The sequence below is a fragment of the Clytia hemisphaerica genome, unplaced genomic scaffold (assembly GCF_902728285.1).
Source record: "Clytia hemisphaerica strain Z4C2 unplaced genomic scaffold, Clytia hemisphaerica genome assembly, whole genome shotgun sequence".
Classification (NCBI taxonomy): Eukaryota; Metazoa; Cnidaria; class Hydrozoa; order Leptothecata; family Clytiidae; genus Clytia; species Clytia hemisphaerica.
Window position 1 is genome coordinate 1,908,787 of NW_027103917.1, and position 24,940 is coordinate 1,933,726.

The 24,940-nt window shown below is 35.5% G+C and overlaps 1 protein-coding gene across 3 annotated transcripts; it reads left to right on the top strand.

Annotated features, from left to right (window-relative positions):
- The first annotated feature begins 16 nt into the window (after window positions 1–16).
- On the top strand, window positions 17–22,519 carry LOC136809422 (smoothelin-like protein 1). Of its 3 annotated transcripts, none has more exons than XM_067065952.1 (8): window positions 17–270; window positions 7,285–7,352; window positions 17,223–18,038; window positions 19,060–19,764; window positions 20,086–20,153; window positions 20,374–20,694; window positions 20,817–21,065; window positions 21,712–22,519. In XM_067065952.1, the coding sequence occupies exons 2-8, from the start codon at window positions 7,302–7,304 to the stop codon at window positions 21,866–21,868; spliced, it is 2,367 nt and encodes a 788-aa protein (XP_066922053.1). In that variant the 5' UTR covers window positions 17–270; window positions 7,285–7,301; the 3' UTR covers window positions 21,869–22,519. The 3 variants fall into 3 exon arrangements, with proteins under 3 accessions (XP_066922053.1, XP_066922052.1, XP_066922054.1); XM_067065951.1 differs by lacking the exon at window positions 17–270 and adding an exon at window positions 3,128–3,535; XM_067065953.1 differs by lacking the exons at window positions 17–270; window positions 19,060–19,764 and adding an exon at window positions 3,263–3,535.
- Window positions 22,520–24,940: the final 2,421 nt, after the last annotated feature.

Genomic DNA, 24,940 nt, shown 5'->3' on the forward strand with positions numbered 1-24,940 from the left:
TTTAACAAGTCAGAATAGTCATCCTATCAAAATCAATAAAGATATTACTTAAGAAATGTATTTTTATTTCCTTAGCAAATAAACAGAAAATCTTTCTACAAGTGCTTGTGACATTGTGTTGGACATTGATTTTGTGTTCGGGAAATCTTTTTTTCCATATCGAGTTCACAAATACTGTTGTGATGTGAGGTTTGAAAATCTTTCTCCATGGAATTTACAATCGAATAAAATTGACCTTTAAGAAGTTGTTTCTTCGATTCTTTGGAGCAGGTAAGAGTGAGCATTTTTTTATCACGAAGTATGACTAATTGTGGTCTTATCTCTTGTTATCTTTCTTGTGTATAAAGAGGGAAGAACAAGACAGCAGGATCATAAACCCTTGACCCTCTTCTTCTCAGATTCGGTATTGTTCCATTGGCATGAGAAAGCCCAAGAAATGGGGAACGGATTTTTAAATCATTAGATCATCTTGTTAGTCATAAATCTTTAGACTGAGCTGATTTCACGAGATTTTTCTCAGTGTTAACACCCCCTTCTCACAGACTCGTGGATTTTTTCATCCAGTGTGGATAAAAATGATGGACTGAAACTCAAAAGGGATTGATATTCACATATTTTCTATGGATGGAGATTTCAATTCTTTTGTTTTCAAGTCAGAAAATTCAGTGGGGTTTGGAAAATATCATTATGATTTGCAGCCAAAATTTGCTTTATTTGATTATTTTCATTGGGGACTAAAATTGTAGAATATTTTTCCACTGGGGACGATATTTTCCAGTGAGAAGGAGTCCCAGTGGGAAGGGGTTTCAGTGAGTCTGTGGGAAGTATTATCACATAGGATCTGTGTAATTTCCAGGATTTTAAGGGGGTACATAAATAAGTTTAAAATATCTAGCTTAGTCCTTACCTATAACATTTTTGTAAAAACCCCTGACTGGAAAATATACGGTTAGAATATCTGCATATTCCCGTGCATGGTTAGACTTTTGGCTTGATTGGCTTGATTGACTTGATCGCAATCAATTGACCTGTTTTAATTTTACAAGATGGCATTCTATTTTGATGGTATTCTTTTAAGCGTTTCTAAATCCGATTTACGGTTGACATCATAAGTCAACATTGGTGATATAATGAATTTTAAAAGCTTCTACTTCAATTTACTTTTTACAAAATGGCCAGTAATGGATGAGAATATTTAAGGCTGAGGATATGTAAGTTTAGTCATGTTAAATCTACTTTGTGTTTGTCACAATGTGTGTTTTGGATTGGCTATCGGTCAATGTTTAGCTGTATTGTCCTTATTATCATAGGGTTAGCATTGAAGGCTCGGTAGAACAACCGTAAAAGTGTGGAAAATTGAGGAATTTGAGGAAAAAATATAATTTGCCCAAAAGTGAAAAGTCTCCACAGTCTCTCCACTTCCGCCGGACCTGAAGGGTTGTCTGAATTTAAGTCAAAGTCATAAGAACCTGTGAATAGTTTTTTTAAGCTTCTCCATTTGTCTACATTTTCAGTAGCCAGCAAAATTTATTGGAATTTGTGATAAGTGCTCTCTCAGACGTGTGACTGGTCAAAAAAGCTCACATTTCCAAACATTTAATGATAAGAGAATAAGCTGATCTTGTTAAACTGGCGACAGTCGATCGTTTAAATAGAAATTAATGATATCCATACTTCTTACTTATTGTTGCAGTCCTCCAAGTTTCAAGATTTGTTTAATCTTGAAACTTCCCCTCTCATAGACTTGGTAGGACTTCTTCTGCCAGTGGGGTAAAAATAACGGACGGAAAACAGGGATGGGGATTGATATTTCCTTGTTTTTAATGCCTGGGGATTTCAATTCCTTTGTTCTAAAGTCAAAAAATTCAGTGGAGTGGAAAAAATAGCAAAATATTTTGCAAAGAGGATTATTTATTTGATTATTTCAGTGGGGACTAAAATTGGAGTATAATTTCTCACTTTGGACGATATTTTGGTCAATTCTTTCAGTGGAAGGGGCATTCACTGAATTTTTCGGAAGGACTTGCCATGAAATCTTTTTCAAAAATAGAAAGAGCAGTAATATACTGGTGACGTAATAGGTTCGAATTCTTCTGTCGTAATTTGATCTAAGCATTCTTGTTTAAAAGCAGAATATATTGCGGAATAGAAGCAAATACGACTTTTCTTTTATTACGTGAATCAAATCGGTAGCATTTTCTGAACACATACAATGTTACGTCCCACATATGCGGATCTTGTCAAAGGATGTCTGTAGAATACTGACAGTGCTGTTCTCCTTACATTACCTACCTTCTACACCGAACAGAATTTCACGATGTGCCTTTCCTTCGACATATTGTGTGGCAAAAATGTCAAACATTTCAGGTTTATCTGTGGCAGAAATCTGAAGTTCACGTCAACTAGTCATAAAGAGTAGATTGTAATCGATGTGGATTAGACTGTATTTTGTCATTACGTAATGTCTTTGCCCCATCTTCGTGGCTGACAAAATTGAGGTTTAGATTCTTTAAAACACTTCCATGGAAATTTCCAGGGACATCTCTAAGAGAGCAAAATATGACCAGTGTCAAAAACTGTTTATCGAATTCTTACTTCCGATGTTTTGCGATTGTGGTTAGTGAAGCAAAAATATGTCCATTGAACTTTCCAACAGCATTTTCTTGCGTGTATCTTGTGACCAATAGCACCACTTCCTCCTTCCTTCATAACATTACATATTTATCACTTCCAGAGATCATTATATCGTCGGTGACATCAGCTGCTTTTTTAGTTCTAGCTCTTTTCCATATCTTTATAGTCCTGAAGAATAGACACATAGAACATTCAAACCGTTAGCATAAGTAGCTAGTTGTGTGATACAAGCTATCTCATGGTAGCTCCAAGGGTAAAAGTCAGTTTTCATTTTGTATGACGTCATCAGACAATGTTGATACTTTCTAACAGGATATTGGTCGCCTTTTCCCGAAGGACCTCCGATTTATTGTCCAAAATCTCTACGAAAGAGTGCTCAGATTACCTGATATTGCATTGATGTAGAATTGATTACTCTTCTCCGCAGAGGTTCTCGTTTTCAAGATTGATGAAATGAAATACAAACAAATATATGGAAAGTAAAAAAAAAAAAGAAATCTTTTCGATCAAATAATCTACCCTTCTTAATTTTCTGATCACAAAAAGGATCAGGTCATGATGTCTGTCATCTTTGCATAACATTTCGACAAAAATTCATGTCTTTGTGACGAGGGAAACATATCTGGCATTTGAGGGAGCTGGCTGACGAGAAAGATTACTTCAAGGAACGTTCTTACGACGACTGTAGTTTGGTAATTCAGAAGAAATTTCTTTGGGATATTCTGCTTTTGAATACTCAGAATGCCGCTTTCAATATCTTGCGAGTCGTCCACTAATCTCCGCAAAAGTCAACTGTTTGTCGGACAAAAAAACAACAAAACAACGACGTCATCAAAAGTGTCGATTCGACCCATCGCAAGTTTGAATGGAAGAGATTCTTTGAAGAATAACTTACCTGTCGGTACGCATTGCTTTTCATTGTTCTTTATATCTCCATGTTGTGCATCCTCTTTTATCCTATTCTTGTAGAACTGTTTTCTGATTATGAGAAATTCCCTTCAAAACTTCTCTCGCTCATACAGACGAATGTTTTACTTCTTTTTATGTGCTTTGATCATCACAAACAATTTTGTGCAGAATGCTTGGCTTCCAAGAACAGTACCTCTCACAGGCAAACTTCTAGAAATGTAGGGTGACATCTCATAGAAAAGGGATTTTTCTACTGCTTTTACCTGAAAGAGACTGTTTTTCCCTAAGTGGAGAGGGGTTATAAGGGGTTATAAACTCATGGTCTTGGACCAGCTGTTTCGGTGAGGTTAAGTTGGTAATTGAGATTAAGCATTTTGCTGTCCTCATCTTTCCTTCAAACCATTTGTAGCGGAATGCACAAACGAACAGATCTTGTTACAAAGCTTTTGACATTAATCGAAAAACATGAACAACTTTTAATTAAAAATTGGATAATCTAAACTCACATATTTGCTGTTGAAAGTTTAATATGTTCCTTCTAAATGTCATTTGATAGAGTAAATGTGAAAAAGAATATGGCCCCGGATAATGTTCCTCGTCTACTTTTCCAGGGACGAGCATTTAAGCATTATGAGCAGCAGCATTAATAATGGAGCAATGTTTAATTAAAGCACTGAGTAACAAGGGAGCTTTTTAATTAAGGGCAACATGAGTCCACCGAAGCAGACAATTAACTCATAATCGCCATTCATTCCACCATTTTGATTTCCCTTTAAACGAATACCATCACCAGAGGCCCGGAAAACCCGAGTTACAAAAACTCGAGTTACAAAAACCCGAGTTACAAAAACCCGAGTTACGACGAATGTGACGTCATAAGTCTCAAATTATGACGTCATAAGGGAACTTCTTAACTCGAAAAAGTTTTTTACTGTTGTTTTGTAACTCGAAATATTTTTTTTAAATTTTGTTTTAGAGTTACGTAACTCGAAAATAAATTTTAAATTTAATTTTTCGAGTTACGTAACTCTAAAACAAAATTTTAAAAAAATATTTCGAGTTATGTTGAAGCGCAACCAAGTTGGCCAAAAATTCTAGAAAGCGCTTTTTTTCTTTTAGTTTACGAATGGGGTTTTTGATCTATAATAAAACTAAAAGAAGAGAAGGAAGGGAATAAAAATGAAAGGGGACAGTAAACAATCTTCTATTTTGATAGGAATTTCTGAAGGTTTTGTTGGGTGAAGTCGTAGCTTATATACGGACAGCTATGGTGAAGTAGACTAAAATCTAAAAGATTCGATTACTCGAAATACATTTTTTATTCCACAATCTATCTTTGTTAAATTCAAATTCATTGTCATTTCGCTAAAAACTAAAAACTTCGGTAGAACTTGTAGTTTCTTTAGGTTTTTCACACATTTTTTTAGAACAAACCATACGAGAACAGAAGGTTTCGAGGGCTAAAATAGTAACCATAAGTTAAGAAACATTTCTCGACATTTTAAGGCCTTATGGACTCAAAAATTTGCAGAAAATACTCACTTAGGCGAGACCAATTTAATTTGTTGTTCTACGGGCAGATCGTTAGCAAAATATGAGTCGATCGGCCGGTAAAATAAAAATAACATTTTCATTAATCAAGGAAGGTAATTAGGCTTTAAGTAATATTTTCAAATAATCTTGGTCGAAAATTCATCATTTATCTTTGATGGAGTTTGTAATAAAATCTTTCGTGCATAGAGTTCATGATTCTAGATTATTTTCAACTTTTTTTAAGTGTAATTTTTTTAAATGATTATTATTAGAAATTTGTGGCACAGGAAATCCAATATTATTATTTTCTTGTTTGCAGAAAATGCTGGGTCGGTCGCGCCCGTAGAACAACAAATTAATGTGGTCTCGCCTTAATGCTAATAGTGAAAAAGGAACATTTTAAGAAGATTTTAAGGCTCAGCTAAATCTTATAAAAACACAACACATATTTCTTTGAAAAGATTTTCGATTGCACAATGTACAAAAATGATATAATGAATTGTAATCGTTAAGATTTTTCTGATTGTTCAAAATCTTGTTTATGACGTCTGCTCTTTCTCTTATTGTTTTGTAAATTAGATCTTTTGACGCTGTTTCTATAATTTCCAGTTTCTATTCTAATCGGATCTATTGAATCTTCTCGAAAGAAATGGTGTATATTTATTAATAATATGAATTCTAGAATCTTTGGCCCACTTGGTTTCACCTGAAGATAACTCGAAAGTTCAAATAATGTACTACAATTTCAAGTTACGTAACTCGAAAAATGAAATTTAAAATTTATTTTCGAGTTACGTAACTCTAAAACAAAGTTTAAAAAAAATATTTCGAGTTACAAAACAACAGTAAAAAACTTTTTCGAGTTAAAAAGCCCACTTATGACGTCATAATTTGAGACTTGTGACGTCACATTCGTCGTAACTCGGGTTTTTGTAACTCGGGTTTTTGTAACTCGAGTTTTTGTAACTCGGGTTTTCCGGGCCTCCCATCACCATGGGCGACGCAAATTGAATTTTTAGCCTTTTTCAACTATAGGATACATAATTTTCTTGATGCGAGAAATGGAAAGATTAATAGAGTAATCGCTTATATCGATTCTTTGAGCCAATTTGTCAAGCATTTTTCTTGTATTTACAAAACAAAAAAAGAGAGGGTTAAAGGCTTTTACGCTGTAATGGTTCCATAGAAAGATTGCAGTCGATTTTCTCTTTTTCTCCAGCGATACCCATCACTTGATTGTTGTTTTTCCTAATTTGATTAAAGACTGTTCATTTAGTGTGCTTGTAGGCTAAGCTTTGATGAAAGTTCGGATGAAGTGTTGTGTGTGCTGTATACTCCCTGCATCATTTGTTCAGGGTTTAGTAATGCGAACTTAACGCATATTATTTGCATAAAAATATATTTCAAAACATTCAGTTTGCTTGTTTGTGTATATATATACAGGATAGTTTGATGCTTTTAAATTGCAAAGAGAATTGATATTTCTAGAACGACATTCAACCACTATTCGATTGGATATTGGTGTCTGGCATGACTACCATGCACTCAAGAATAAGATTGTTCGGGGAAGAATAGAGAGAGTTAATAAAAAGAGAAGAGCAAGATTCTCAAGCCTACAAGAGAATAGGGGTGCTCTATCGTCTCAGATTAATAACCTTTTGTAGGGATTGTTATTGCCACCGGAGGAAGCCTAAAGCTTCTGAGGATGGCATTCATAACTTCACGCATAAGGAAGTTGGGCAAACATCTCATAATTTTGCGCGCGTTTTTCAGTATTTTAGTTCCGCTTAACGGTAGCATTCTTATATGATTCTGGCTGGGCTGCTTTTAAATTTATATGAGTTTTTCAGCCTTAAATGTCAATATTAATTAAAATGGAAACATGTACTTCTCAGTAATTTTTGAAATCTGAGGCTCAGATTCTTCTTAATTTGTTCTTAGGTTTTGGCCAAATTTCAGCCTCGTATTCTTATGAAATTGTTCTTATAAAAAACGTGTAAGACAAGGCACGGATGTCACTCTAAGTAGACTGTAAATCACTCCCTTGACAGATGAGAGGTCACTCTTAACAAAAAATACTGTAGGGCTAAGATCATTCCTTTTGAACGCAAATTGAACTCTATGTGTTCGTTTTGCTGCGGTGGTACCATAATGAAAGTTATGGCTAGTGTAATATATTGAACTTTTGCTTTGTTTTGTATTTTTCAGATAAAAGAGTAAGCAAAATGACGACCCTGGAAGAAATGGAAAAACGTGAAAAAGAAATCAAAGTCATGGTATGTTTAACTTTTTACGATTCAAATAATGACAGACCATTATTAGAGAGTCTAACTACAATACACCTCCTTCTCACTTACAAGGTACGACTTTTTGAAAGTGTAGGGGTAAAGATATCGTATCCGTCGAGATTCGAATTCATAACCATGCCATTCACGCATGCTTGCTCTACTATTTGCTACGAGAAATCGATTGCCACTTTATAAAACTTGAAAGGAATTTTTGTCTCCTGACTAAACTTAATAACCGATATTTCCCTAATGATTGGCAATTGTCCCCTATTCTATATTCTAAATTTCGACACAGCATTTTGGGGTGAGGGATAATGTAGGGTTATATTTACACTAAGCAACTAACTATTGTCGTCTTTATATGTTGTTTACTCTGTGATAATTTGGGCAAACAGCAACAAAGCTTTTAATGGGGTATCTTTCTTGATCCATGGTTTCTAAACATAAAGATGATGTATTAAGTCAACATTCTGCAGGGTTGGAATTTATTGAAGTAGTTGGTGTTTTTGTTTTATGACAAAAGATTTTTATAACCAAGACTTCACTGGGGGGGGGGGTTTGAAATACCGTTTTCCCGTCAAAATTTTTGCTGAATCCCAGAATTCCGAAAATTGAAAAAAATAATAACACCGTCACACCGGTTTGCGCAGGTTCAAATACCGGCATAATGACAAAAAATAGGCCAAATACCGTCACCGTCTGATTTTAAAATCCCGTTTTCCCGTCTTTTTTTTTCGTAAAATCCCGTAATACCGTACTAAAAAAGGGCCAATCCCGTCACACCGTAAAAGTACAACCCCCCCCCTTCACTATCTAAGCGAAATCTAAAGATTCGAATTATAATTGATGAACGCATTTAATTTATGTTTTGACCTTAATAAAAGACTACCTGCTAGTTTATTTTCAATTTAGACGATCTATAAATAAAACAAAAATATGCCTAACCTTTACCACGCCTTCTCTTTGGGAACTTCACCCCGTGCACGCCTTGTCTTTTTGGGAAAAATGACAGTTTTACGCTTTCCGTCATAACTTTTGATCTACTAAACCGATAAATAAGCCTATTCTGGAAAGCCCAACTATCCTGCTTTCTAAAAATGTTAAAATAAAGGATTTTCCTCTATTAATGGTGACACAGTAGTCTTCTGCCTTAGAGTTGAAAAAAATTCAAAACGCAATTTGTCATATTTTTCAAAATTTTAAGTTCCGGTTAAAAAAAAAGTGGGGAGAACATTTGCGATAACATAATTTTCTGGCTCATTGTTTCCACCATTATAACAACAACTGCTAGCCAAAAAATCACAATCATACCTTTACTAGAAAAGGCAGAATTCATTTTTAGAAAACCTTGGTTTTCGAGAAAATTTCCACGTAAATCAGAGGCACGTAAGACAGAGGCCCCTTGAGGTAATTTTTATGGGAAATATCACTAAAAACAGCTAAAAATGACTTTCCTATCATCAACCAGCACGAAAGCAATAGAAATAACATAGTATATACACTTTGAAACTCTTTGCAGCCTTATCAGAAGCCTTAACTTGGGTTTCGGTGACGGTCGATGACGGCCGACAAGCCTCCAGTCCTCACCCTTAATGTACCGTCTTACTAAAGAATAAGGAGGCAGAAACTTACCTCAAACACTGACTAAACTACAAACAAGCAATACATAACATTTCCAACCAATAAAACAAACCATTTTCCACTAAATAAACATAAAAAGTTAGTTACAGCAGTCAATGAGCTCATAATTTCCAAAAGAATATTTCGCCTGATTTTCCAGTTTGTTTTGACAGTTAAAATCGAAAGTAGGTGGTTTCAAACTATTGAAAATAGTTTGTTTACATTTTCTCTCCGTCCTATAAGACATTTCCCGGGATTTAAAGGCGTCTTTAAGGCGGTAGGGCGGCTTTTCTTAACACCCCATGAAAAACGTATATTTACGGCCTTAGCTATATATTAGAACGTAAATTTACGGCCTCGGCGTGGTAAAGGCTAAGGCGTTTTGAACAATCAATGTCTATTAAACGGAAAACATACTTAGCTAGATGCTCTCACTTTCTGGTGACCAAAAGACTCGTTAATTTTCTTGACTTTTTCAATTATGTTATCATCTGACAATGATGTCTAGCATACAAGCTTAAATAAACTAAAGCTGGGGGTGCTCCTTTGCATTATCTTTGTCGCGGCTTTGATACCCCTCACCCACAAAACACCCCTGTCTCATTGACAGATGGAGATGAAGGAACTAATTGCCGTTGGGTTTCTAATGTTTACAGGACAAATGTTCACTTAAACCACTAAAGTTTTATTCTCACTGGAAATGAGACTCAGTGGATTTTCTCTAAGGGAATGAAATTTCGGGGTTTTATTTCTCACTGGGTGATATTTTGAGCTATTGTTTTGCAATACAGGTGTCTCTGACACAGGGGTGTAGCAATCAAAGTTACTCCTTGAACAACAAGAAAACAGCTGGAATGAGATAATATTGCTCTAAACAAAGATCGAGTCCCTACAAATCATGCCAAGGTATAATAAAAAGTTAAACATCATTGGTAAGATTATTCGGCGTGACTTTTCTGAATTAAGCATGCTACTTCCTCAACAAACTGTGTCAATCAGGAAATTTCCACAAATCTCCAACGGTCAGCATACCATAAAAAAAAGAAAAAAAGAAACTTTTAAAATAATATAGGCATAAAATGCCCTCCTACAAGCTAGAATAATGAATGTATAACATTTTTGCTCGAGCAAATAAGGTTGAAAAGAAACGCTGTTAGTTCGCTGTTGGCTTTTATGAGCAGGCTTTGCAATGGAACTTTATTTTCTGGCTGTTTGTTATTTTCTTGCTTCAGTATGTGGCTTGACGTTATTCAAGAAGTTTTTTCTCCCTCTCGTTAAATTTCAACCTTTCACTGGAATGGTTTGAATCTGGTTTTAGGAGTAAGAATTACAGTGAAGAATTAGGCTCATATCCTGCTTCGAAGGGTCAATATAAGATAGCAGTTTAAATCGTCTACTTTGACCTAGTTTGGGTGACGCTTCGTTGTGTAGGTCTTTCCTCGCTAAATCATAGTAGGGCAGTTATACTATTTATTTGTCAGTTTGTCAGAGAGATTAATTCTTATCATACACTCAGTAAGATTGATTCGAATTTGAATTAACTATATCCCTTAGCAACGCCCAGATTTCATCAAAGGCAAGATTAAAACAATATAATGAAATTCTAGATTTGAGGGGACAGGGTCAACAGGGCATTGGCTTCTTAAGCGTTTGCGTAGATACTTTTTTTTGTCAAAATGAAGAATTTCAACGCGCACATCCAGGTATATGTCGAAAAGAGGATTTATTGTAGTTTAATGGAATTGAAAATATATCATGATCACAAACTTCATTAAAATTAACGAGATTTTAATCATTGCGGTCTTCATTGCTATTACCCTTTTAAATCTCTCCCTCCCTTTCACAACAAACAAACGGAACGTAGACAAGAAAAGTAAGAAGTACAGATTTGAAGTTTGATTTGATCGGATGACACGATTCAAAATATTGAAGAAAACCTCTATTTGAAACTAAGACAAGTTTGTATTTTAGGGCGTTTGTCAAAATCATCAGAGATTTTTGAAAATTATATATTAGAGATGGGAAAGATATTTTTGGACATAGCAGAGCCAAAAACTCCTATATATTGCTGACGTTGTTAAAATTTAACCATCTCCTTTCTTTTGATGTGATTTATCATTCTATGGTGCTTGATTTGACAAGGGATTTGACAGATTTTAGCGATGATGAAATATAGAGTAGCCGAAAGGAGTAGGAATGGGAGACTGCCTGAAATGGTTCAAGGGGGGGGGGTTGTAGGGGTTCGAAATACCGTTTTCCCGTCAAAATTTTTGCTGAATCCCGGAATCCCGAAAATTGAAAAAGTTATAACACCACATCGGCTTGTACAGGGAAAAAATGTACCTAAATACCGTCACCGTCTGATTTTAAAATACCGTTTTCCCGTCTCTTTTTTCGTCAAATCCCGTAATACCGTACTCAAAAAGGGCCAATCCCTTCACACCGTAAAAGTACAACCCCCCCCCCCGTTCAAGTTGCTAATCTCTTGAACACCCCTGTTTCAACTAGTTTTAAGATTTTCATCAATTTAAAACTGTTTGACGGTTACAACCAAGATGCAATTAATCTTTCTTAGTCGATCGGAGGTGTTGGCTTGTGGTGAGAGTATCACTACGTCCAAACTTTTGAATCCGTGATATGATGACCAATTTCAATCTTTAAAAGAAAGACATCAATGTCAGTAGGACCTCAACAGACATATAAACATTCAATAAATGGTCAAGAATCGATCATCAAATTTTCTCAGCTTGTTTTACTAAGATTCGTGCCTCATTTGTTAAGTAGAAAATATAAAATTTTTATGTTGATATTTTGCGAGTTTTTATGGTTTTCTCCAGTTGATGATTAGGAAACTACAAATTAACGGATTCCATCAGTCGATTCGCTCATTAAAACTGTATGAAGCAGTTCGGTGCTGTTTTTTTTATGACTTCTCGAGGATTTTTGGGATTTCAAGGAGTCGTCACTGGTCATTGTGATATTATTTTTAGAATTTACAGTATGGTATTCTTCATAAAGTGCAAAAGCGTTTCAAATTTTGGAATACTTTTGGTAGCCTTGTTAGGTTCTGGGGAAATTTTGCTTTTGTTTTTACACATTTTCTTGGGACATAAACTGGCTAGATTTCCTGGGGTGAAAATGTCCAATGAGAATGTTTTAGCTATAAAAGGAATATGTTTCAAGACACGTATATAGCATACGATTGTTGTGGTTAAATATTTCTATTGTTTTTTCGATGACAATCACTTTTCAAATTAAATGGACCAATAACTTGATTCACTTACGGTCTTTTTAAAGTTGATGAGATCCCGTCATGTTATTAAGAGTTTAATCCGTTGCTGATGACCTTTGTTTCTTTTCAGTTCAATTAATTTGCATTCAAAATCTCTTAATTTGTAAACTCATTAACTCGGGATTAAGGCCTGCTCAGTTTGAAGAGACTTTTCTTTCATCAAAATTGCGTAAAATGTTAATAAAGGCCAATCTCTAATTATCGAATGTTTGTAAACAAGGTTTACCAAAGATGGGTCTTCAGAAGCTGGTCGCTCTGGCCTTGGCAAATAAGCATGAAAAGGGTCAACATTTAATTTTATTACGCATTTAGGATTGGCACTCGGAAAAAAAATTGCCTATTTTATTTGGAATAACTTTTAAATGTATCATTAGGAATTATCATTATCATCATGCGAAAGCATCCACCGAAGGAGGACTTCAAAATATCTGTTCTGAAGGCACGTTCCAGCTGGATATGGCGGTCTGTTCTTACCGAACTAAAGAAAAAAGTCTGCTGGAAAAAAGTGGTCTGTTCTACTGAAGATTGGGACCAGCTGGAAAAATATGGTCTGTTCTACTGAAGATTGGGACCAGCTGGAAAAATATGATCTGTTCTACTGAAGATTGGGACCAGCTGGAAAAATATGATCTGTTCTTATGAAAAAATAGTCTGATATCTTATATTTATAAATAACGTGTCTAAGAATTTCCTATCTGTTCTGAGGGAATTTAAAAAAAGTCCTGAATGTGGTTGCCTGGAGTGGCAGCTGAAAATTCTCCATCTGTTCTACACAACATCTGGAAATTGTGGATCTGTTCGAACTGTTAGCTGGAAATTAAGTTTCTGTTCTTAAAAGTCCTTCAATGTCAAGCTGGAATTTAGCGATCTGTTCTTATAAGATTTTGTCAGCCCTGGTAGATAAGAACAGTTAACTCGCGTAAAATCAATCGCCTGGTAATTTCGTATCTGTTCTGAAAGTTTTTTTACCTCCTAGCTGGAAAAATATAACTGTTCTGAAGTAAAAATTTCTCGCCTGGAAAACGAGGAACTGTTCTTAATTTCGTGGAAATCCTTCCAGCTGGCAAATCAGAACAGATATTTGCAAATTTTAGGTCGGTGGCTGCTTCTGATCATGATATAATTAGGATATTTGTGGGTTGTTGGCGAGTTCAATTTTTAAAGAAATGGAGGCTTCGAAGTGGACGACGAAGAGCAAACCTGAGGTTGAAAGCCTGTGAGGACCGCATAGTTTCACACAATATGACTCAGTGATCCTACACATACATATAAAGTATTACAACAAAACGATATTTTGACAGTATAGAGAATCTCACCCTAACAACAAGTGTTTCTATATGTTTACAGTTGCGGTAACGTTAAATTTCCGGCTATTTTCACACACATGGCTCTCCATCTTTAACTGGCTTGACATGTCAGCTCTACATCAATGTGCATTTCACTCTACGAAGGAGATATTTTCTCTGAGGAAGCTATTACATGCCAACAACCTTTCAAAAATTGAAATAATTTTGTTTTTTGACAAATTCCAATCAATATAGATGACAAACTGTTCCAAAACAAAATATTTTTGATGGAGTTGGTTGTATTGCAATAGTATGTCAGTGTATGGAAAATTTGCTGGCATCAATTTTTCTAAAGCAGTTTTTGTTTCACTTTGATCTTCTTTCCATTTAAAATTGTTCTGTTTCACTTTCCATCCATCCTTATGAAAACATACTTTATGAATTACCATTGCCATTGCCATTGCCATAAATGCGTAGCACTTAGATTTTGTCTTTTTTCCAATTTGCTTAATGAATGGCTACACATCTGTGGGACGTCTTAAGATCACTTAAAACCTTAGTAAATCACGGTCATCGAAAATCAAAAAATGATTTACTCTCAATCTCTCAACTGTGAAAAATGAATGCTCACTTGATATGACATGATGATTGGCTTTTCCAGTTAAGAATTTTGATGGTGGAGAAATAATCTCGTCATCGATCCTGCGCTAAAGGGATATGGCAAGTGCTATGGTGGACATGGTTGTTTGGCCAAAACATCCCAAACTTTGTTGGCTTTGGGTTGAAAAAGAAAGTGAAAGCAACTCTGCCCAGACGGCACACAACGTCAAAACAACGTCCATGTGACATTCATAACGTCCAAATAACGTTATTTGAACGTTAAAACAACGTTGTGTGCCAGCTGGGTGTTGTAATGTTTTTATCTTTATGATTGACGTTTCTTAATCGTCTTCTTTTAGCCAGTTACCGCACGGAAGTGGAATATTTTCTTTTATTGGCTTAAAAACTTATGTGGGCTAAAAGGTTGACGATACAATGCTTTAAGTTTTTTGATTAGTTTGATTAGATAACTAGCAGAAAGATTTCGTTGTTGGAAAATATTGAAAAGAGCCTATATTTTCGAAGAAAACTTTTGTTAGGTTTTTGGGAAAGTGTAATAGAATCGTTTAAAACTTTTCTTCAATCTGACCATTGAAGGGACCGTTCGCCCGAAAAGATTTATCGAAAGAATGAATCTAATTTCAAATGAATTTATTCTCATTTTAATCAGGAAAGCTGGTAGTGCGTGCCTTCAATATTCAACACGGCTTGTCATTTTATTGGACCGCTGTGAAAAGGATGTAGTCTTTCGCAGTTATTTACTAGTTTTTAATTCAAACCCTTTTCAGGAGCAATCCTTTCCATTTTCGGCCACATAATAACTGATTTAATTTTGATGACTTTTTAATTTTTTTGAAAGTTTCAGTTTGTTGTATTGAAGGTCATCGACAAATTTTGTCACTGGTGGTTTAAACTATTATATCAAAGCGTTGAATTTCAATATTTTGCACTTCAGGGACGCCATCTTTATTATAAACAAAACTTTAGAATATTTTTCTATCATAACATTAAATTGTATGTTATCATCACATTTTTGAAATCTTCTTGAAAAGCTTCCTGGTCATTAAGAAAACCGTCTAGCGATTTGAAAGGTCCTTTTCTCCAATTGGAAAGGCCTTTTAAAACCTGGCCTTCCTCTTTTTGATAAAAATCTCCAGACAAATTTAAACCAAATTCTTTTAGTAAAAAAAGACCTAGAATTTATTTCGAAAAGTATTTTGATTTGTCATCTTTTGAACGACTGACAGGCGTTCGTTTACAAATTTCAAAAAATGTTTTTAAGGTGGTTAGCGACTGTTTTTAGTTGGATTTTGATAAACTTTTTGAGTTTTATACGTATTTGTTCTTTTTGGGAAAGAAGTTGTGGTATCCTTGTGGAAGCGAGCTAATGCAAAAGTATTTTCAGTCGCATTTAGAATGACTATTTAGTGGCAGTTTATGTGGTTTAATTCTGGTAAATTTGTGTTTAATTGTTTTGATTCGTGGCGTATGAAATATTTTTACAGCGATGACTAGAAAATTTACAAATACATGGCCAATTATAACATAGCTTTTGGTTTAAGCTTCGATAACAAAAGAGGACCAAACGTGTGATTAAGGATGCCTTTATAGCCTTGCTTGCAAGTAAAGTTAATATTTTCAACATTTTAAGAAGTTGATTTGGTCTCAGATTAAGGAGATCAGGTAATTGAACATTAAACTTAAAATGTTGAGTTTAAAAACAAAAATATGCGAGGGGGGATCCTGTCAATGGATTATGAGCCAAAACATATGTAAATGAAGCGAGTAATAATCGATTTATAAAATTTGACAAAATCCTGCAAATTTTTGTAAATAAACTGATCAACTAACTCTGGCCCTCTTTTGAAATAGCAATTGCAGAAAATATGCATTCGATAAAATTTTTTGAATATTTTGATATTTCTCAATATGCAATGAGGATTAAGATATTTTACAAACGAAAGGAATGCAACGCAAACAAGTCCAAAGTTTCAGCAAAACTTAGGGACTGGAGTATGTTTGTTTACTTAGTATGTTGAAAAAATCCCACGTAAAAGCTCCTCTTACCAACAAACGCAACAAACAAGACTTCCGTAAATGGAAGAGATGACATATAAAGTTCTTTTGAATAAGGTATTTTCTTCATAGTTAGCATGTAGTCAAAGAAATAATGTCATTGAGAAACTTTGTTTCATGGTCTGTTTGAAATTTACACATGTGTATGAAGCATTTCAGTGATTCTGATTTTCAAAGCTTCAAAGGGGGGGGGGGCTGCTTCATTTTGTTCAGACTTAATAGTGCAGAAAGAAGAAAAAAGGTTGGCAGTGGGTTTGATAATACTTGGACATGAACTTTGTCGGGTGTTTTGTTTTCTTGAGATTTGTTTGATATGCGACGGGTAGCAGACGGTAGCAGAGCCAATATTCAAACGTATATGATTTGAATCAGTTTTGACGTACAAATGTTATGATGTCATGCACCGCAGAAAACTTTCAAATTTTCAGAAGCGAGAAACTTAAAAATGTTTAAGTCAATACTTATATGACCCATCTCGTCTAAGCCTGTTGTTTGAGGCCTTTTATACTTTAACGGTGCTTATAAGATGATTAGCTTGTGATCCTTCGTAAGACGGTAAATGATTCAGGCTTGTTACGAGAGTGTGAAGGACATTTTTATTGTCAGAAAGTTCCTCAATGTTTTGATATTATCACGTTCGTAAAATTGATATTGAATTGGAGTTCCTTTTACATTAGAAAAGTTCTGAAACTTAAATAAGACATTCAAGGAGATGTTTTGATTTATTTTCAAAACAACCGGCATCCGGAAAAGAGGAGAATTTTTATGCGAATTGGAGCGTGATTGAGGTTTCATTACGGAGATCCAATTATAATACATAAACAGGTTGAGGGCCAGAAATATTATGTTTTCAACGGGGTATATGTAGCAGTTATAAGGTCAGGGATATTTGAGTTTGAACGATTAAACCCAACACCACCTTCTTTTGTTGTTATAATTACTAGGGAATCGTTTCTCACTAAAAATCTTCCCATTCCTTTTCAGCTAGAGAACGCAGAAAGTTTAGAAGAAAGAAAACAACTGCGAACAGAGCTACGAGAATTACGGCGTAAAATCTTCGAAGCTCCTACAACTACGACCACATCAATTTCTGTTACGACAAAAAAGGAACCTGAAGTTTCGAATACGAAAGTGAATATCGAGAAAGAAAACGCGAAAAATCTCGACTTGAACGGAAACAAGAGGATCAGTGTGACGTTGAATACATCTAAACCGACACCTATCACCATAGAAACCAAAATCAAAGCGGACACCACTTCGGAACAAGAAACAGAAAAGCCACGAACAACTTCATCAGAGCCATCCACTACTTCCAGCAACAACATGAGCAGTAGCGTTGCACGACGATCTCGACTTTTCCAAACAGACGATAACAACAATGCATCAAAAACAGAATCTTCTGCTCCACAAGCAAATGGAATCAAACTCAAAATCAACGATGGTGGTGATAATACGCCCACGCTCCGTACGCGCGACCCGGCCGATCGGGCCGCACGCAGAGCTAGACGCGCACAACAGCAACGTGAGATGAGTGTTGACCAAGGGAATACTGAAACGAACAAAGAAGAAGCGCCAAAACCGACAGAAACGGTCATCGTTGAAGCGCCAAAAGAAGAGAAAAAGGAAGAACCAAAGACGACAACAGAACAGAGGAAATCGACGAGCACTCTTTCCGTTGGAGGAACGGGTACAAAGAACACGGGGTCAGCAGGATTAAGAAGAACTGCAACTTGGGGTGCTAAAGATAAAAATGGTGCAGCAAATAATATCGGGAAAGCGTTAAACAAATTCGGACCACAGGTATGAGAGCTTTAACTTTCTCTTCTGCGACTAATAAATACTAACATTATCATCTTTTTAAGCGATACTGATGTTAAATGGACTAACCATCTTTGGAACCAAGTGACTAACATGTTGAAGTTGCGGATGTTGTGAGCTACACTGATTGCTTTGAAATCATTACTCACATCCATTTCAATACACACATTCATTTCATTCATTCCATGTCACTCATGCAAACAAACACAAATTTTCATTTCCATCTTCAAGCAAAATTAGGTCATCTCCAGCGTTTTTCATTTGTGTAGATCCAGAGGTTGCATAATTGAAATAAACTTCCTTTTATCCATTCATTTATTCATTCATATTCACTTGAACATTCATTCATTCAACCACGCCTTTTAATTAGCCGTCGTTATTTGAAACACTACTGTCTCACAGCCCCGGTGGAACTTTTATCCAAATACTCCTATTGAAATCCTAATGGGGATAGAAATTCTATTTTTCCAAGGTTAAAAAATCCATTTGAATGGTTTTGAAGTGCAATTTTTAAACATGGAATTTCGAGTGGGGATGAAATCAAAGTCAATTTCCCAGTGGGGCTTAAGTTCTTAAGGGTATTTTCACACCGGGACGAAATTTTTGCTTAATTTTCTAGTGGGGCTGGGGTCCCAGCGGGTCTGTGACACAGGGGTGTTTTGAGACATAATGATTTCCAAATCTCAAACACCATATCACATCTTCATCCTCATTGACCTCTCTCTCTGTTTCACTAATCATTCTAATACACTGAAATAATTTATATTTTTAGATAGCATAACCCACCCTGCACTATTTTTTTTCGCTTTTTTTCAAAAAATATACACGTGTCACACTTTTTGAAATGTTATGAAAACTAGATTTTGATAATATGTTGAACATTATTTTCTAGAACAAACTCTGAGACAATGCATGACCAAGCACGTCTCTGTATCACTTCGTATTATAAATATGCACATATAATCGAAAACATTTCTTTTTTGCACATCACCACCTCATACAGCTTGGAGAGAGCACTCCTTTTCAATTTGGCACCGACTATACAAAGAAGAACAATACGCCCAAACCTGAAAACACACCCAGATCTTTCAACAAATACACACCCGGAGTCGCCACTGTTAAAGCCCCGTACACACCAGTAACGAAATCAGAGACATCAACGAACGCACAATCGAATGGGAGCGTTGAAAGTACAGGCGCACGCCGACCCTCATTTAATAAATACACGACACCTGCCATGAACTTCAAGAACTCTCAAGCTATAAAAGAAAATTTAGACAGTTCACAAGAGCCACAAGAGTCAAAAGTGTCTAGTGACGTTGGTACGGCTTTTGTACCAAGAAAATTCTCTCCCACTAAAGACATTATGAACCAATTGGAGAGAAATAAGTCAAGCACATCGACACCCAGTTATAATAAATACACACCCAATAAAAATCCGGATAGTGGTTTAAACAAAGTAAGCCGGTCAGTGTCAATGTCTGCTTATGAGAGGAACCTGAAGAAAACACAAACACCTCCTGAGCCTTCAGTGTCTTATAACAAACTGAACAGATCTATCTCGGACTCTACCAATGTTACAGGACTTAATCGAGTTGGAACGAGCAATCTAACAGGATTGAATCAGGTTAATTCGAATAATTTGACCGGTTTAAACAGGGTCGGTAGCACAAATAGTGCAACTGGTTTGAGATCTGTAAGCGAAGAGGTAAGTCTTTTCATCATAAGACGATTAATATACGGTTTGATAAAGTTTCACACGCGTTTATTTATGGCCTTTATGGCTTTTAATCTACGGTTTGGTAAAGTTTCACAAGCGTCTACGCCTAACATATTTAACAAGTTTAGTGAAAAAATTTCTGTCTGTTATGAATCCAAGCATCGACATTTAACGGCCTCAACGACCGTAAGAGATCTATGATTTATAGGGTTCTCAAATCTCGTTCATATCTTCAATAAGTCTTGTAAATTGTAAGCACTAGTTGTCTTCACTTTTATGATTGTCAATTAAAATTTATTTCTCATTTAGAGTAATTCTTCATCAACGACAAAACGACCCGTTTCCTCGTATGGTGGTGGTGGCAGATTTGCAAATTTGTAAGTTCACGTAATGTTTGATGTGCTACTCCTCTTGCAAAGTTCACTTTCGTCCCCATGCTTGTAAGGTTGTGGTGTTATCAGGGTTAAAAAAACCTAAATTCTATAGTATCAATCTTTGATTCTTTGCTTGGAAATAAGGAATGCTTGTATGTTGCTAGACGGGGGATAACGAAGACTAATGGTAAATGTATAGTTAGCCTTATTCTATTTACACCAGGAGCTCTGACCCTGTTCCGCCACCACAACCTAAACCAGAACCACCAAAGCAGAACGGAACGCCTTCTTTTGGTAACCCAACTGGTACCCAATCAGCGGCCGATCGAATGGCGTATTTCAGACAAGCAGCAGAAGCAGAGAAGAAGAAGGTGGAAGAAAAGAAGGCGGCGGCGGAAGCGCGACAAAAGCAACAAGAAATGTTGAACGCTGTGATGAATGGAGAGGTCTCCATGGGTGGCACCAAGAAAGAGGAAGAAGAAAAAACACCAGCTACACGTAAAGAGAGTAATGAAGGGGGCGCCAAGAAAGGAGGATCTTCTGCGTAAGTTATCCATCACTTGTGCTGTTTATTTGATTAAGTAAAAATCTAAACAGCTACAAGTGACTTGCGCTCGTTTTATTCAGATTAGCTTTTTTACATTCCATAACTATATTCCATTTCAGGCCATGTAAGAGGCGCGAGAAAAAGAAGGTTACCCGTCGAACGATGTCCATCGGAAGCATCGTCCTCGATTGGGTGCAGGAAATGATCAAAGATTATCCAGTGGAAGTGACCAACTTCTCCTCTAGTTGGAATAATGGCATGGCTTTCTGCGCACTCATTCACGCTTTCAATAAAGATGAGTTTGATTTTAGTGAGCTCAAACCGGAAAACAAACGCTACAATTTTGATTTGGCATTCGACACAGGATAGTAAGTGTAATTCTTTTAGTATTTCATTGCTTTTGTTCTGCTGGCCTTTGGCCTCACCGTATCTGGATAAGGTATCATTCGCCCATAAAGTAGCAAGACAGGCCTTTAACGGACGGATAATCTACAAACTAATCAAAGAACATAAGGAAGCCGTTTTCAAACTAGCTGCCCATAAGATTAAGAAGACGAATTAAAAGTGGGAATTCGATTTTAACTCAAACATTGTGAAAAATTTGTTCAACTTTATTGACGTCTGTTGAAGTCAATGAGTTTAAATTTGGGCTATATAATTTTAAATTTGACAAATTTTTGAAAATCCACCCATGAGTTGTTTTTTCAACTTTGCTTTTTCATTATGTAACTATTTTCTAAAAAAAAAATTTATGATAATGCCCCACTCATAGATAACTCCATCAAAAGTTATTCGCACTTGTAATTTTACTGATAACTAATTTGAAAATGACTTAAAGTATCGTGACATTAAGACATCATACCAGATCTAGAAGGAATTGAAACTAAGAAACGTGTTATCACGCAAGAAAAAAGACCTAATTGTAATCAAGCATCAAACTAAACCGTTGGTGGCTTCTAGAAAGAATTTCTTTTTAAAAAGATGTCCAGTAGAATTTTCCTGTTTATGTTTCAGTAAAGTGAAGAAGATTCCAAAGTTGTTGGACACAGATGATATGGTTGCTATGGCTCGTCCTGAACCCAGGAGTGTTCAAACCTACATTCAATGGATTTGGAGTGTTTACGGACCAACCTCTGGGTACGGGCCTACCCCACAAGAAGTACAAAAATGAAAACATAAAAAGTCTTTGTTAGAAAATATTTTGGAAAAGATGATGGATGGCAAAATTATCCACAAATTTCTGAAAAAAATAGAGAGACTTATAGTGGAACTGACGGGTGCGACTGAATTTCCCAGAAGTTTTGATGGCTTGAGACCTCTACAATACAAACTGAATACATGATAGATGAAACCTCATAAGTGAGCAAGGCTGAATAGACGACTTATAAATTATTTTTCTTCTTCGATTTCTTTCTGATACAATTTTTCTCACATTTGTCTGGTTTGAAAAGCTTTTGATTTATACGAGAAAGAAATTTATTTCTAAGTAGAGTTTCGGTAAAACTAATTTGTTTATGAAGCACGGAGCAGAAATCATACAAAGAACCAACTTTAACTTTTTCGTGTATATAATTATTTTATCCTCGATATTTCGTTGATGCTTTTTGTATATACATTCTTCTTCTAAATTTATTGTAAAATTATTGAATAACACTTTCCTTTCCCTTCTTATTAATTTTCCCAAAATTACAATAATTTTAGTTTTATGAATATACTTAAATAAAAAGTTTTATACGATTTTATATTTGACAAAATTCTTATGTTGATCTGACTATGTTTATTTTGACTAATAGAGACGGAATAGAAAATTATTTAAGTTTGAGGAGATCGGATTTTTCTCATCTAAAAATTGCTTACGAAAGGGCTGACCCTTTTTCAATTACCCCTTTCCCCTTTATAACCTTTAGGTGACACCTTGCTGTCAGAAATGTCATCATTCTCAAAGTGTGGATATTTTTAGGTGTCGAAATTTTTTTTATTTTGAAGCTGAATAAAAACTAGGACTTTACAGAAAATTTCATGCCAAGAGTTCTATTATTTCAGGAGGTATTAACAATTGTTTCATCCCCTAACAGAAACAGCCTCCACCACCTCTGGTTATTCTCAACAAGGGGTTCGAATTATGCTGACTCCTGGTGACCTGGTGAATAGCCGGCATAAATTTTTTAATTCATTTTAACGCTCTCATGGCTCGAACTAATTACTTTAGAAAATATGTTTCTGTTACAACAATCAAAATATCGTCAAAATAGATATAGGATATTTCTCTCTCTGGTTTTAAAAATGGATGAATATTTTTGAAGGCTGGACAAAAATTTAGACAATTTAAGTTTGAAATTTGTCATCTCTATGTCTTTAAGCCGCAGGAAAGTTGAAAATTTTAGATTTTATCAGATGATAAAAGGTGATGCAGTTTTGAAAATTTTGGCTGAAAAACCAGATCACAAATCATTTGAGGTCTGTTTCAATTTTCTTGAAAAGTTTCATAAATCAAATAATTTTATTAATCTCTTGTCATTCAAATCTTTAATTCAAATTTAATGAAATTTAAAGATCTCTGATACAAATCAAACTTACTAATCAAGTGAAAGCAATCACGCAATTTTTTTTCGAAATTCGCGTATTCGTTCACGCTAATTTTTCTTGAGCAAATTTTTCTTCGCCCAAAAAATACAATCATCATGGTCGAAATATCGGGATAACTCGTTAACTCAGTTTTTTCCATAACTCGGGTTTTTAACTCGGAAAAACAAATTGGGAATTTTGGGTCTTGCTGGGGGACCTTCAAATAAGCCCAAAAAGATCTCGTCCCACTTTTTAAGTTATGGGAAGACACCTGCACCGTAGACTTACACGCTAGGATAATTCGACGTTCTACTTATTCGATATTGATATTTGATAATATTGTATGTCAGTACAATCATGGTCGAAATAGAATGAGAATTTCGGTTATTTTAACGTTTTTCAAGATTTAAAGTTCTGGCGATAAAGTCGATTTGGGCTCTCTTTAACTTAATCGAATATTTCAATTTGGGAGGGGTTGGCAGACTTCCAGGCTATATTCTGAGCCTTATTGGACTATTTTTGAACTTTTGGATCCTGAGATCCTAACGTCCTAAGTCTTAAGCCTAGTGTTAAAACTCAGAGTTAAAACTCTAACCTTCAAACCTACTTTAGAGCACTTACAAATCGATTGTGGTTTCAAAACTTCCCGGTGGATTTCTCTTTTTTCTCAAATATTACGACCATGATTGTAGTTTCAACAAGAAAGTCTCATAAACTACGCTCTGCGGCTCTGCCATTCGATACGCTCCCGGATACGCTTCATAATTCGGTGAAAATCCAATTCCCCTCGAAGAGGCCCCCCCAGTCGACCCTCAATTCACGTATTAACGCACAAAATTTTGCCAATTCACGTATTCACGCGCGAAAAAAACCATTTTCACGTTCACGCCAATTTTGCTTTTACATCTTTGGTTAAAACGATTGTGACCTTATTGGGCTAAATATGACCTTTTTATGGTTTCTTTAAGCAGTTTGACCTATTCTTATGCCAAACATCTTCGCCAATATGAAGTTTTCTTTTGTAAAATTTTCGCCTTTTATGACTGAAAAACGGCCTTATACGCTATTGTTAGTCAAGTATGCCTTGTTTGCGAACAATGTACCTGCTGTACCCGGTGTGGCGTTCCAAGAGTTTCGCCAAATAGAAAACTTTTAAGATTTAGAATGCCTAGATTGCTTGAAAACGCATCATGTACATCTATCTATTAGAATAACTTTTTAATGGTTCGATTCTGCATGTATACAAGATGTTTTAGAACTACCCTGAACTACCTACTTTGCAAATTATTGAAGGAGCAAAAATCCTCTAAGTCTCTAAGTTAACGCAGTATCATTTTGTGTATTGTATCGTAGTAACAATATAAGTGACTACGGAGAGACGACCATTACTAAACGCTGACGGAGAAAATTTTCTCTAGACTCTTTTGTTTTGGCTAAAGACGCTCTCGTTGGAGCAGTATTTGCATCACAAAAATTGTCATTAAAAATGAAAAAATACGCCCTCAAAAAAATAACGATAAAATTTGTTTAGATATGTTTGAGAATTTTAATTTTATAAAGTTTTGATTATTTTGAATGACTTTACCATGACAATAAGTTAATCCAAGACTATGCGACGAAGCGAGCAAGAAAACTTTAGAGATTTAGGTATTTATAGGTCTTAGATAGGTTTTTAGAG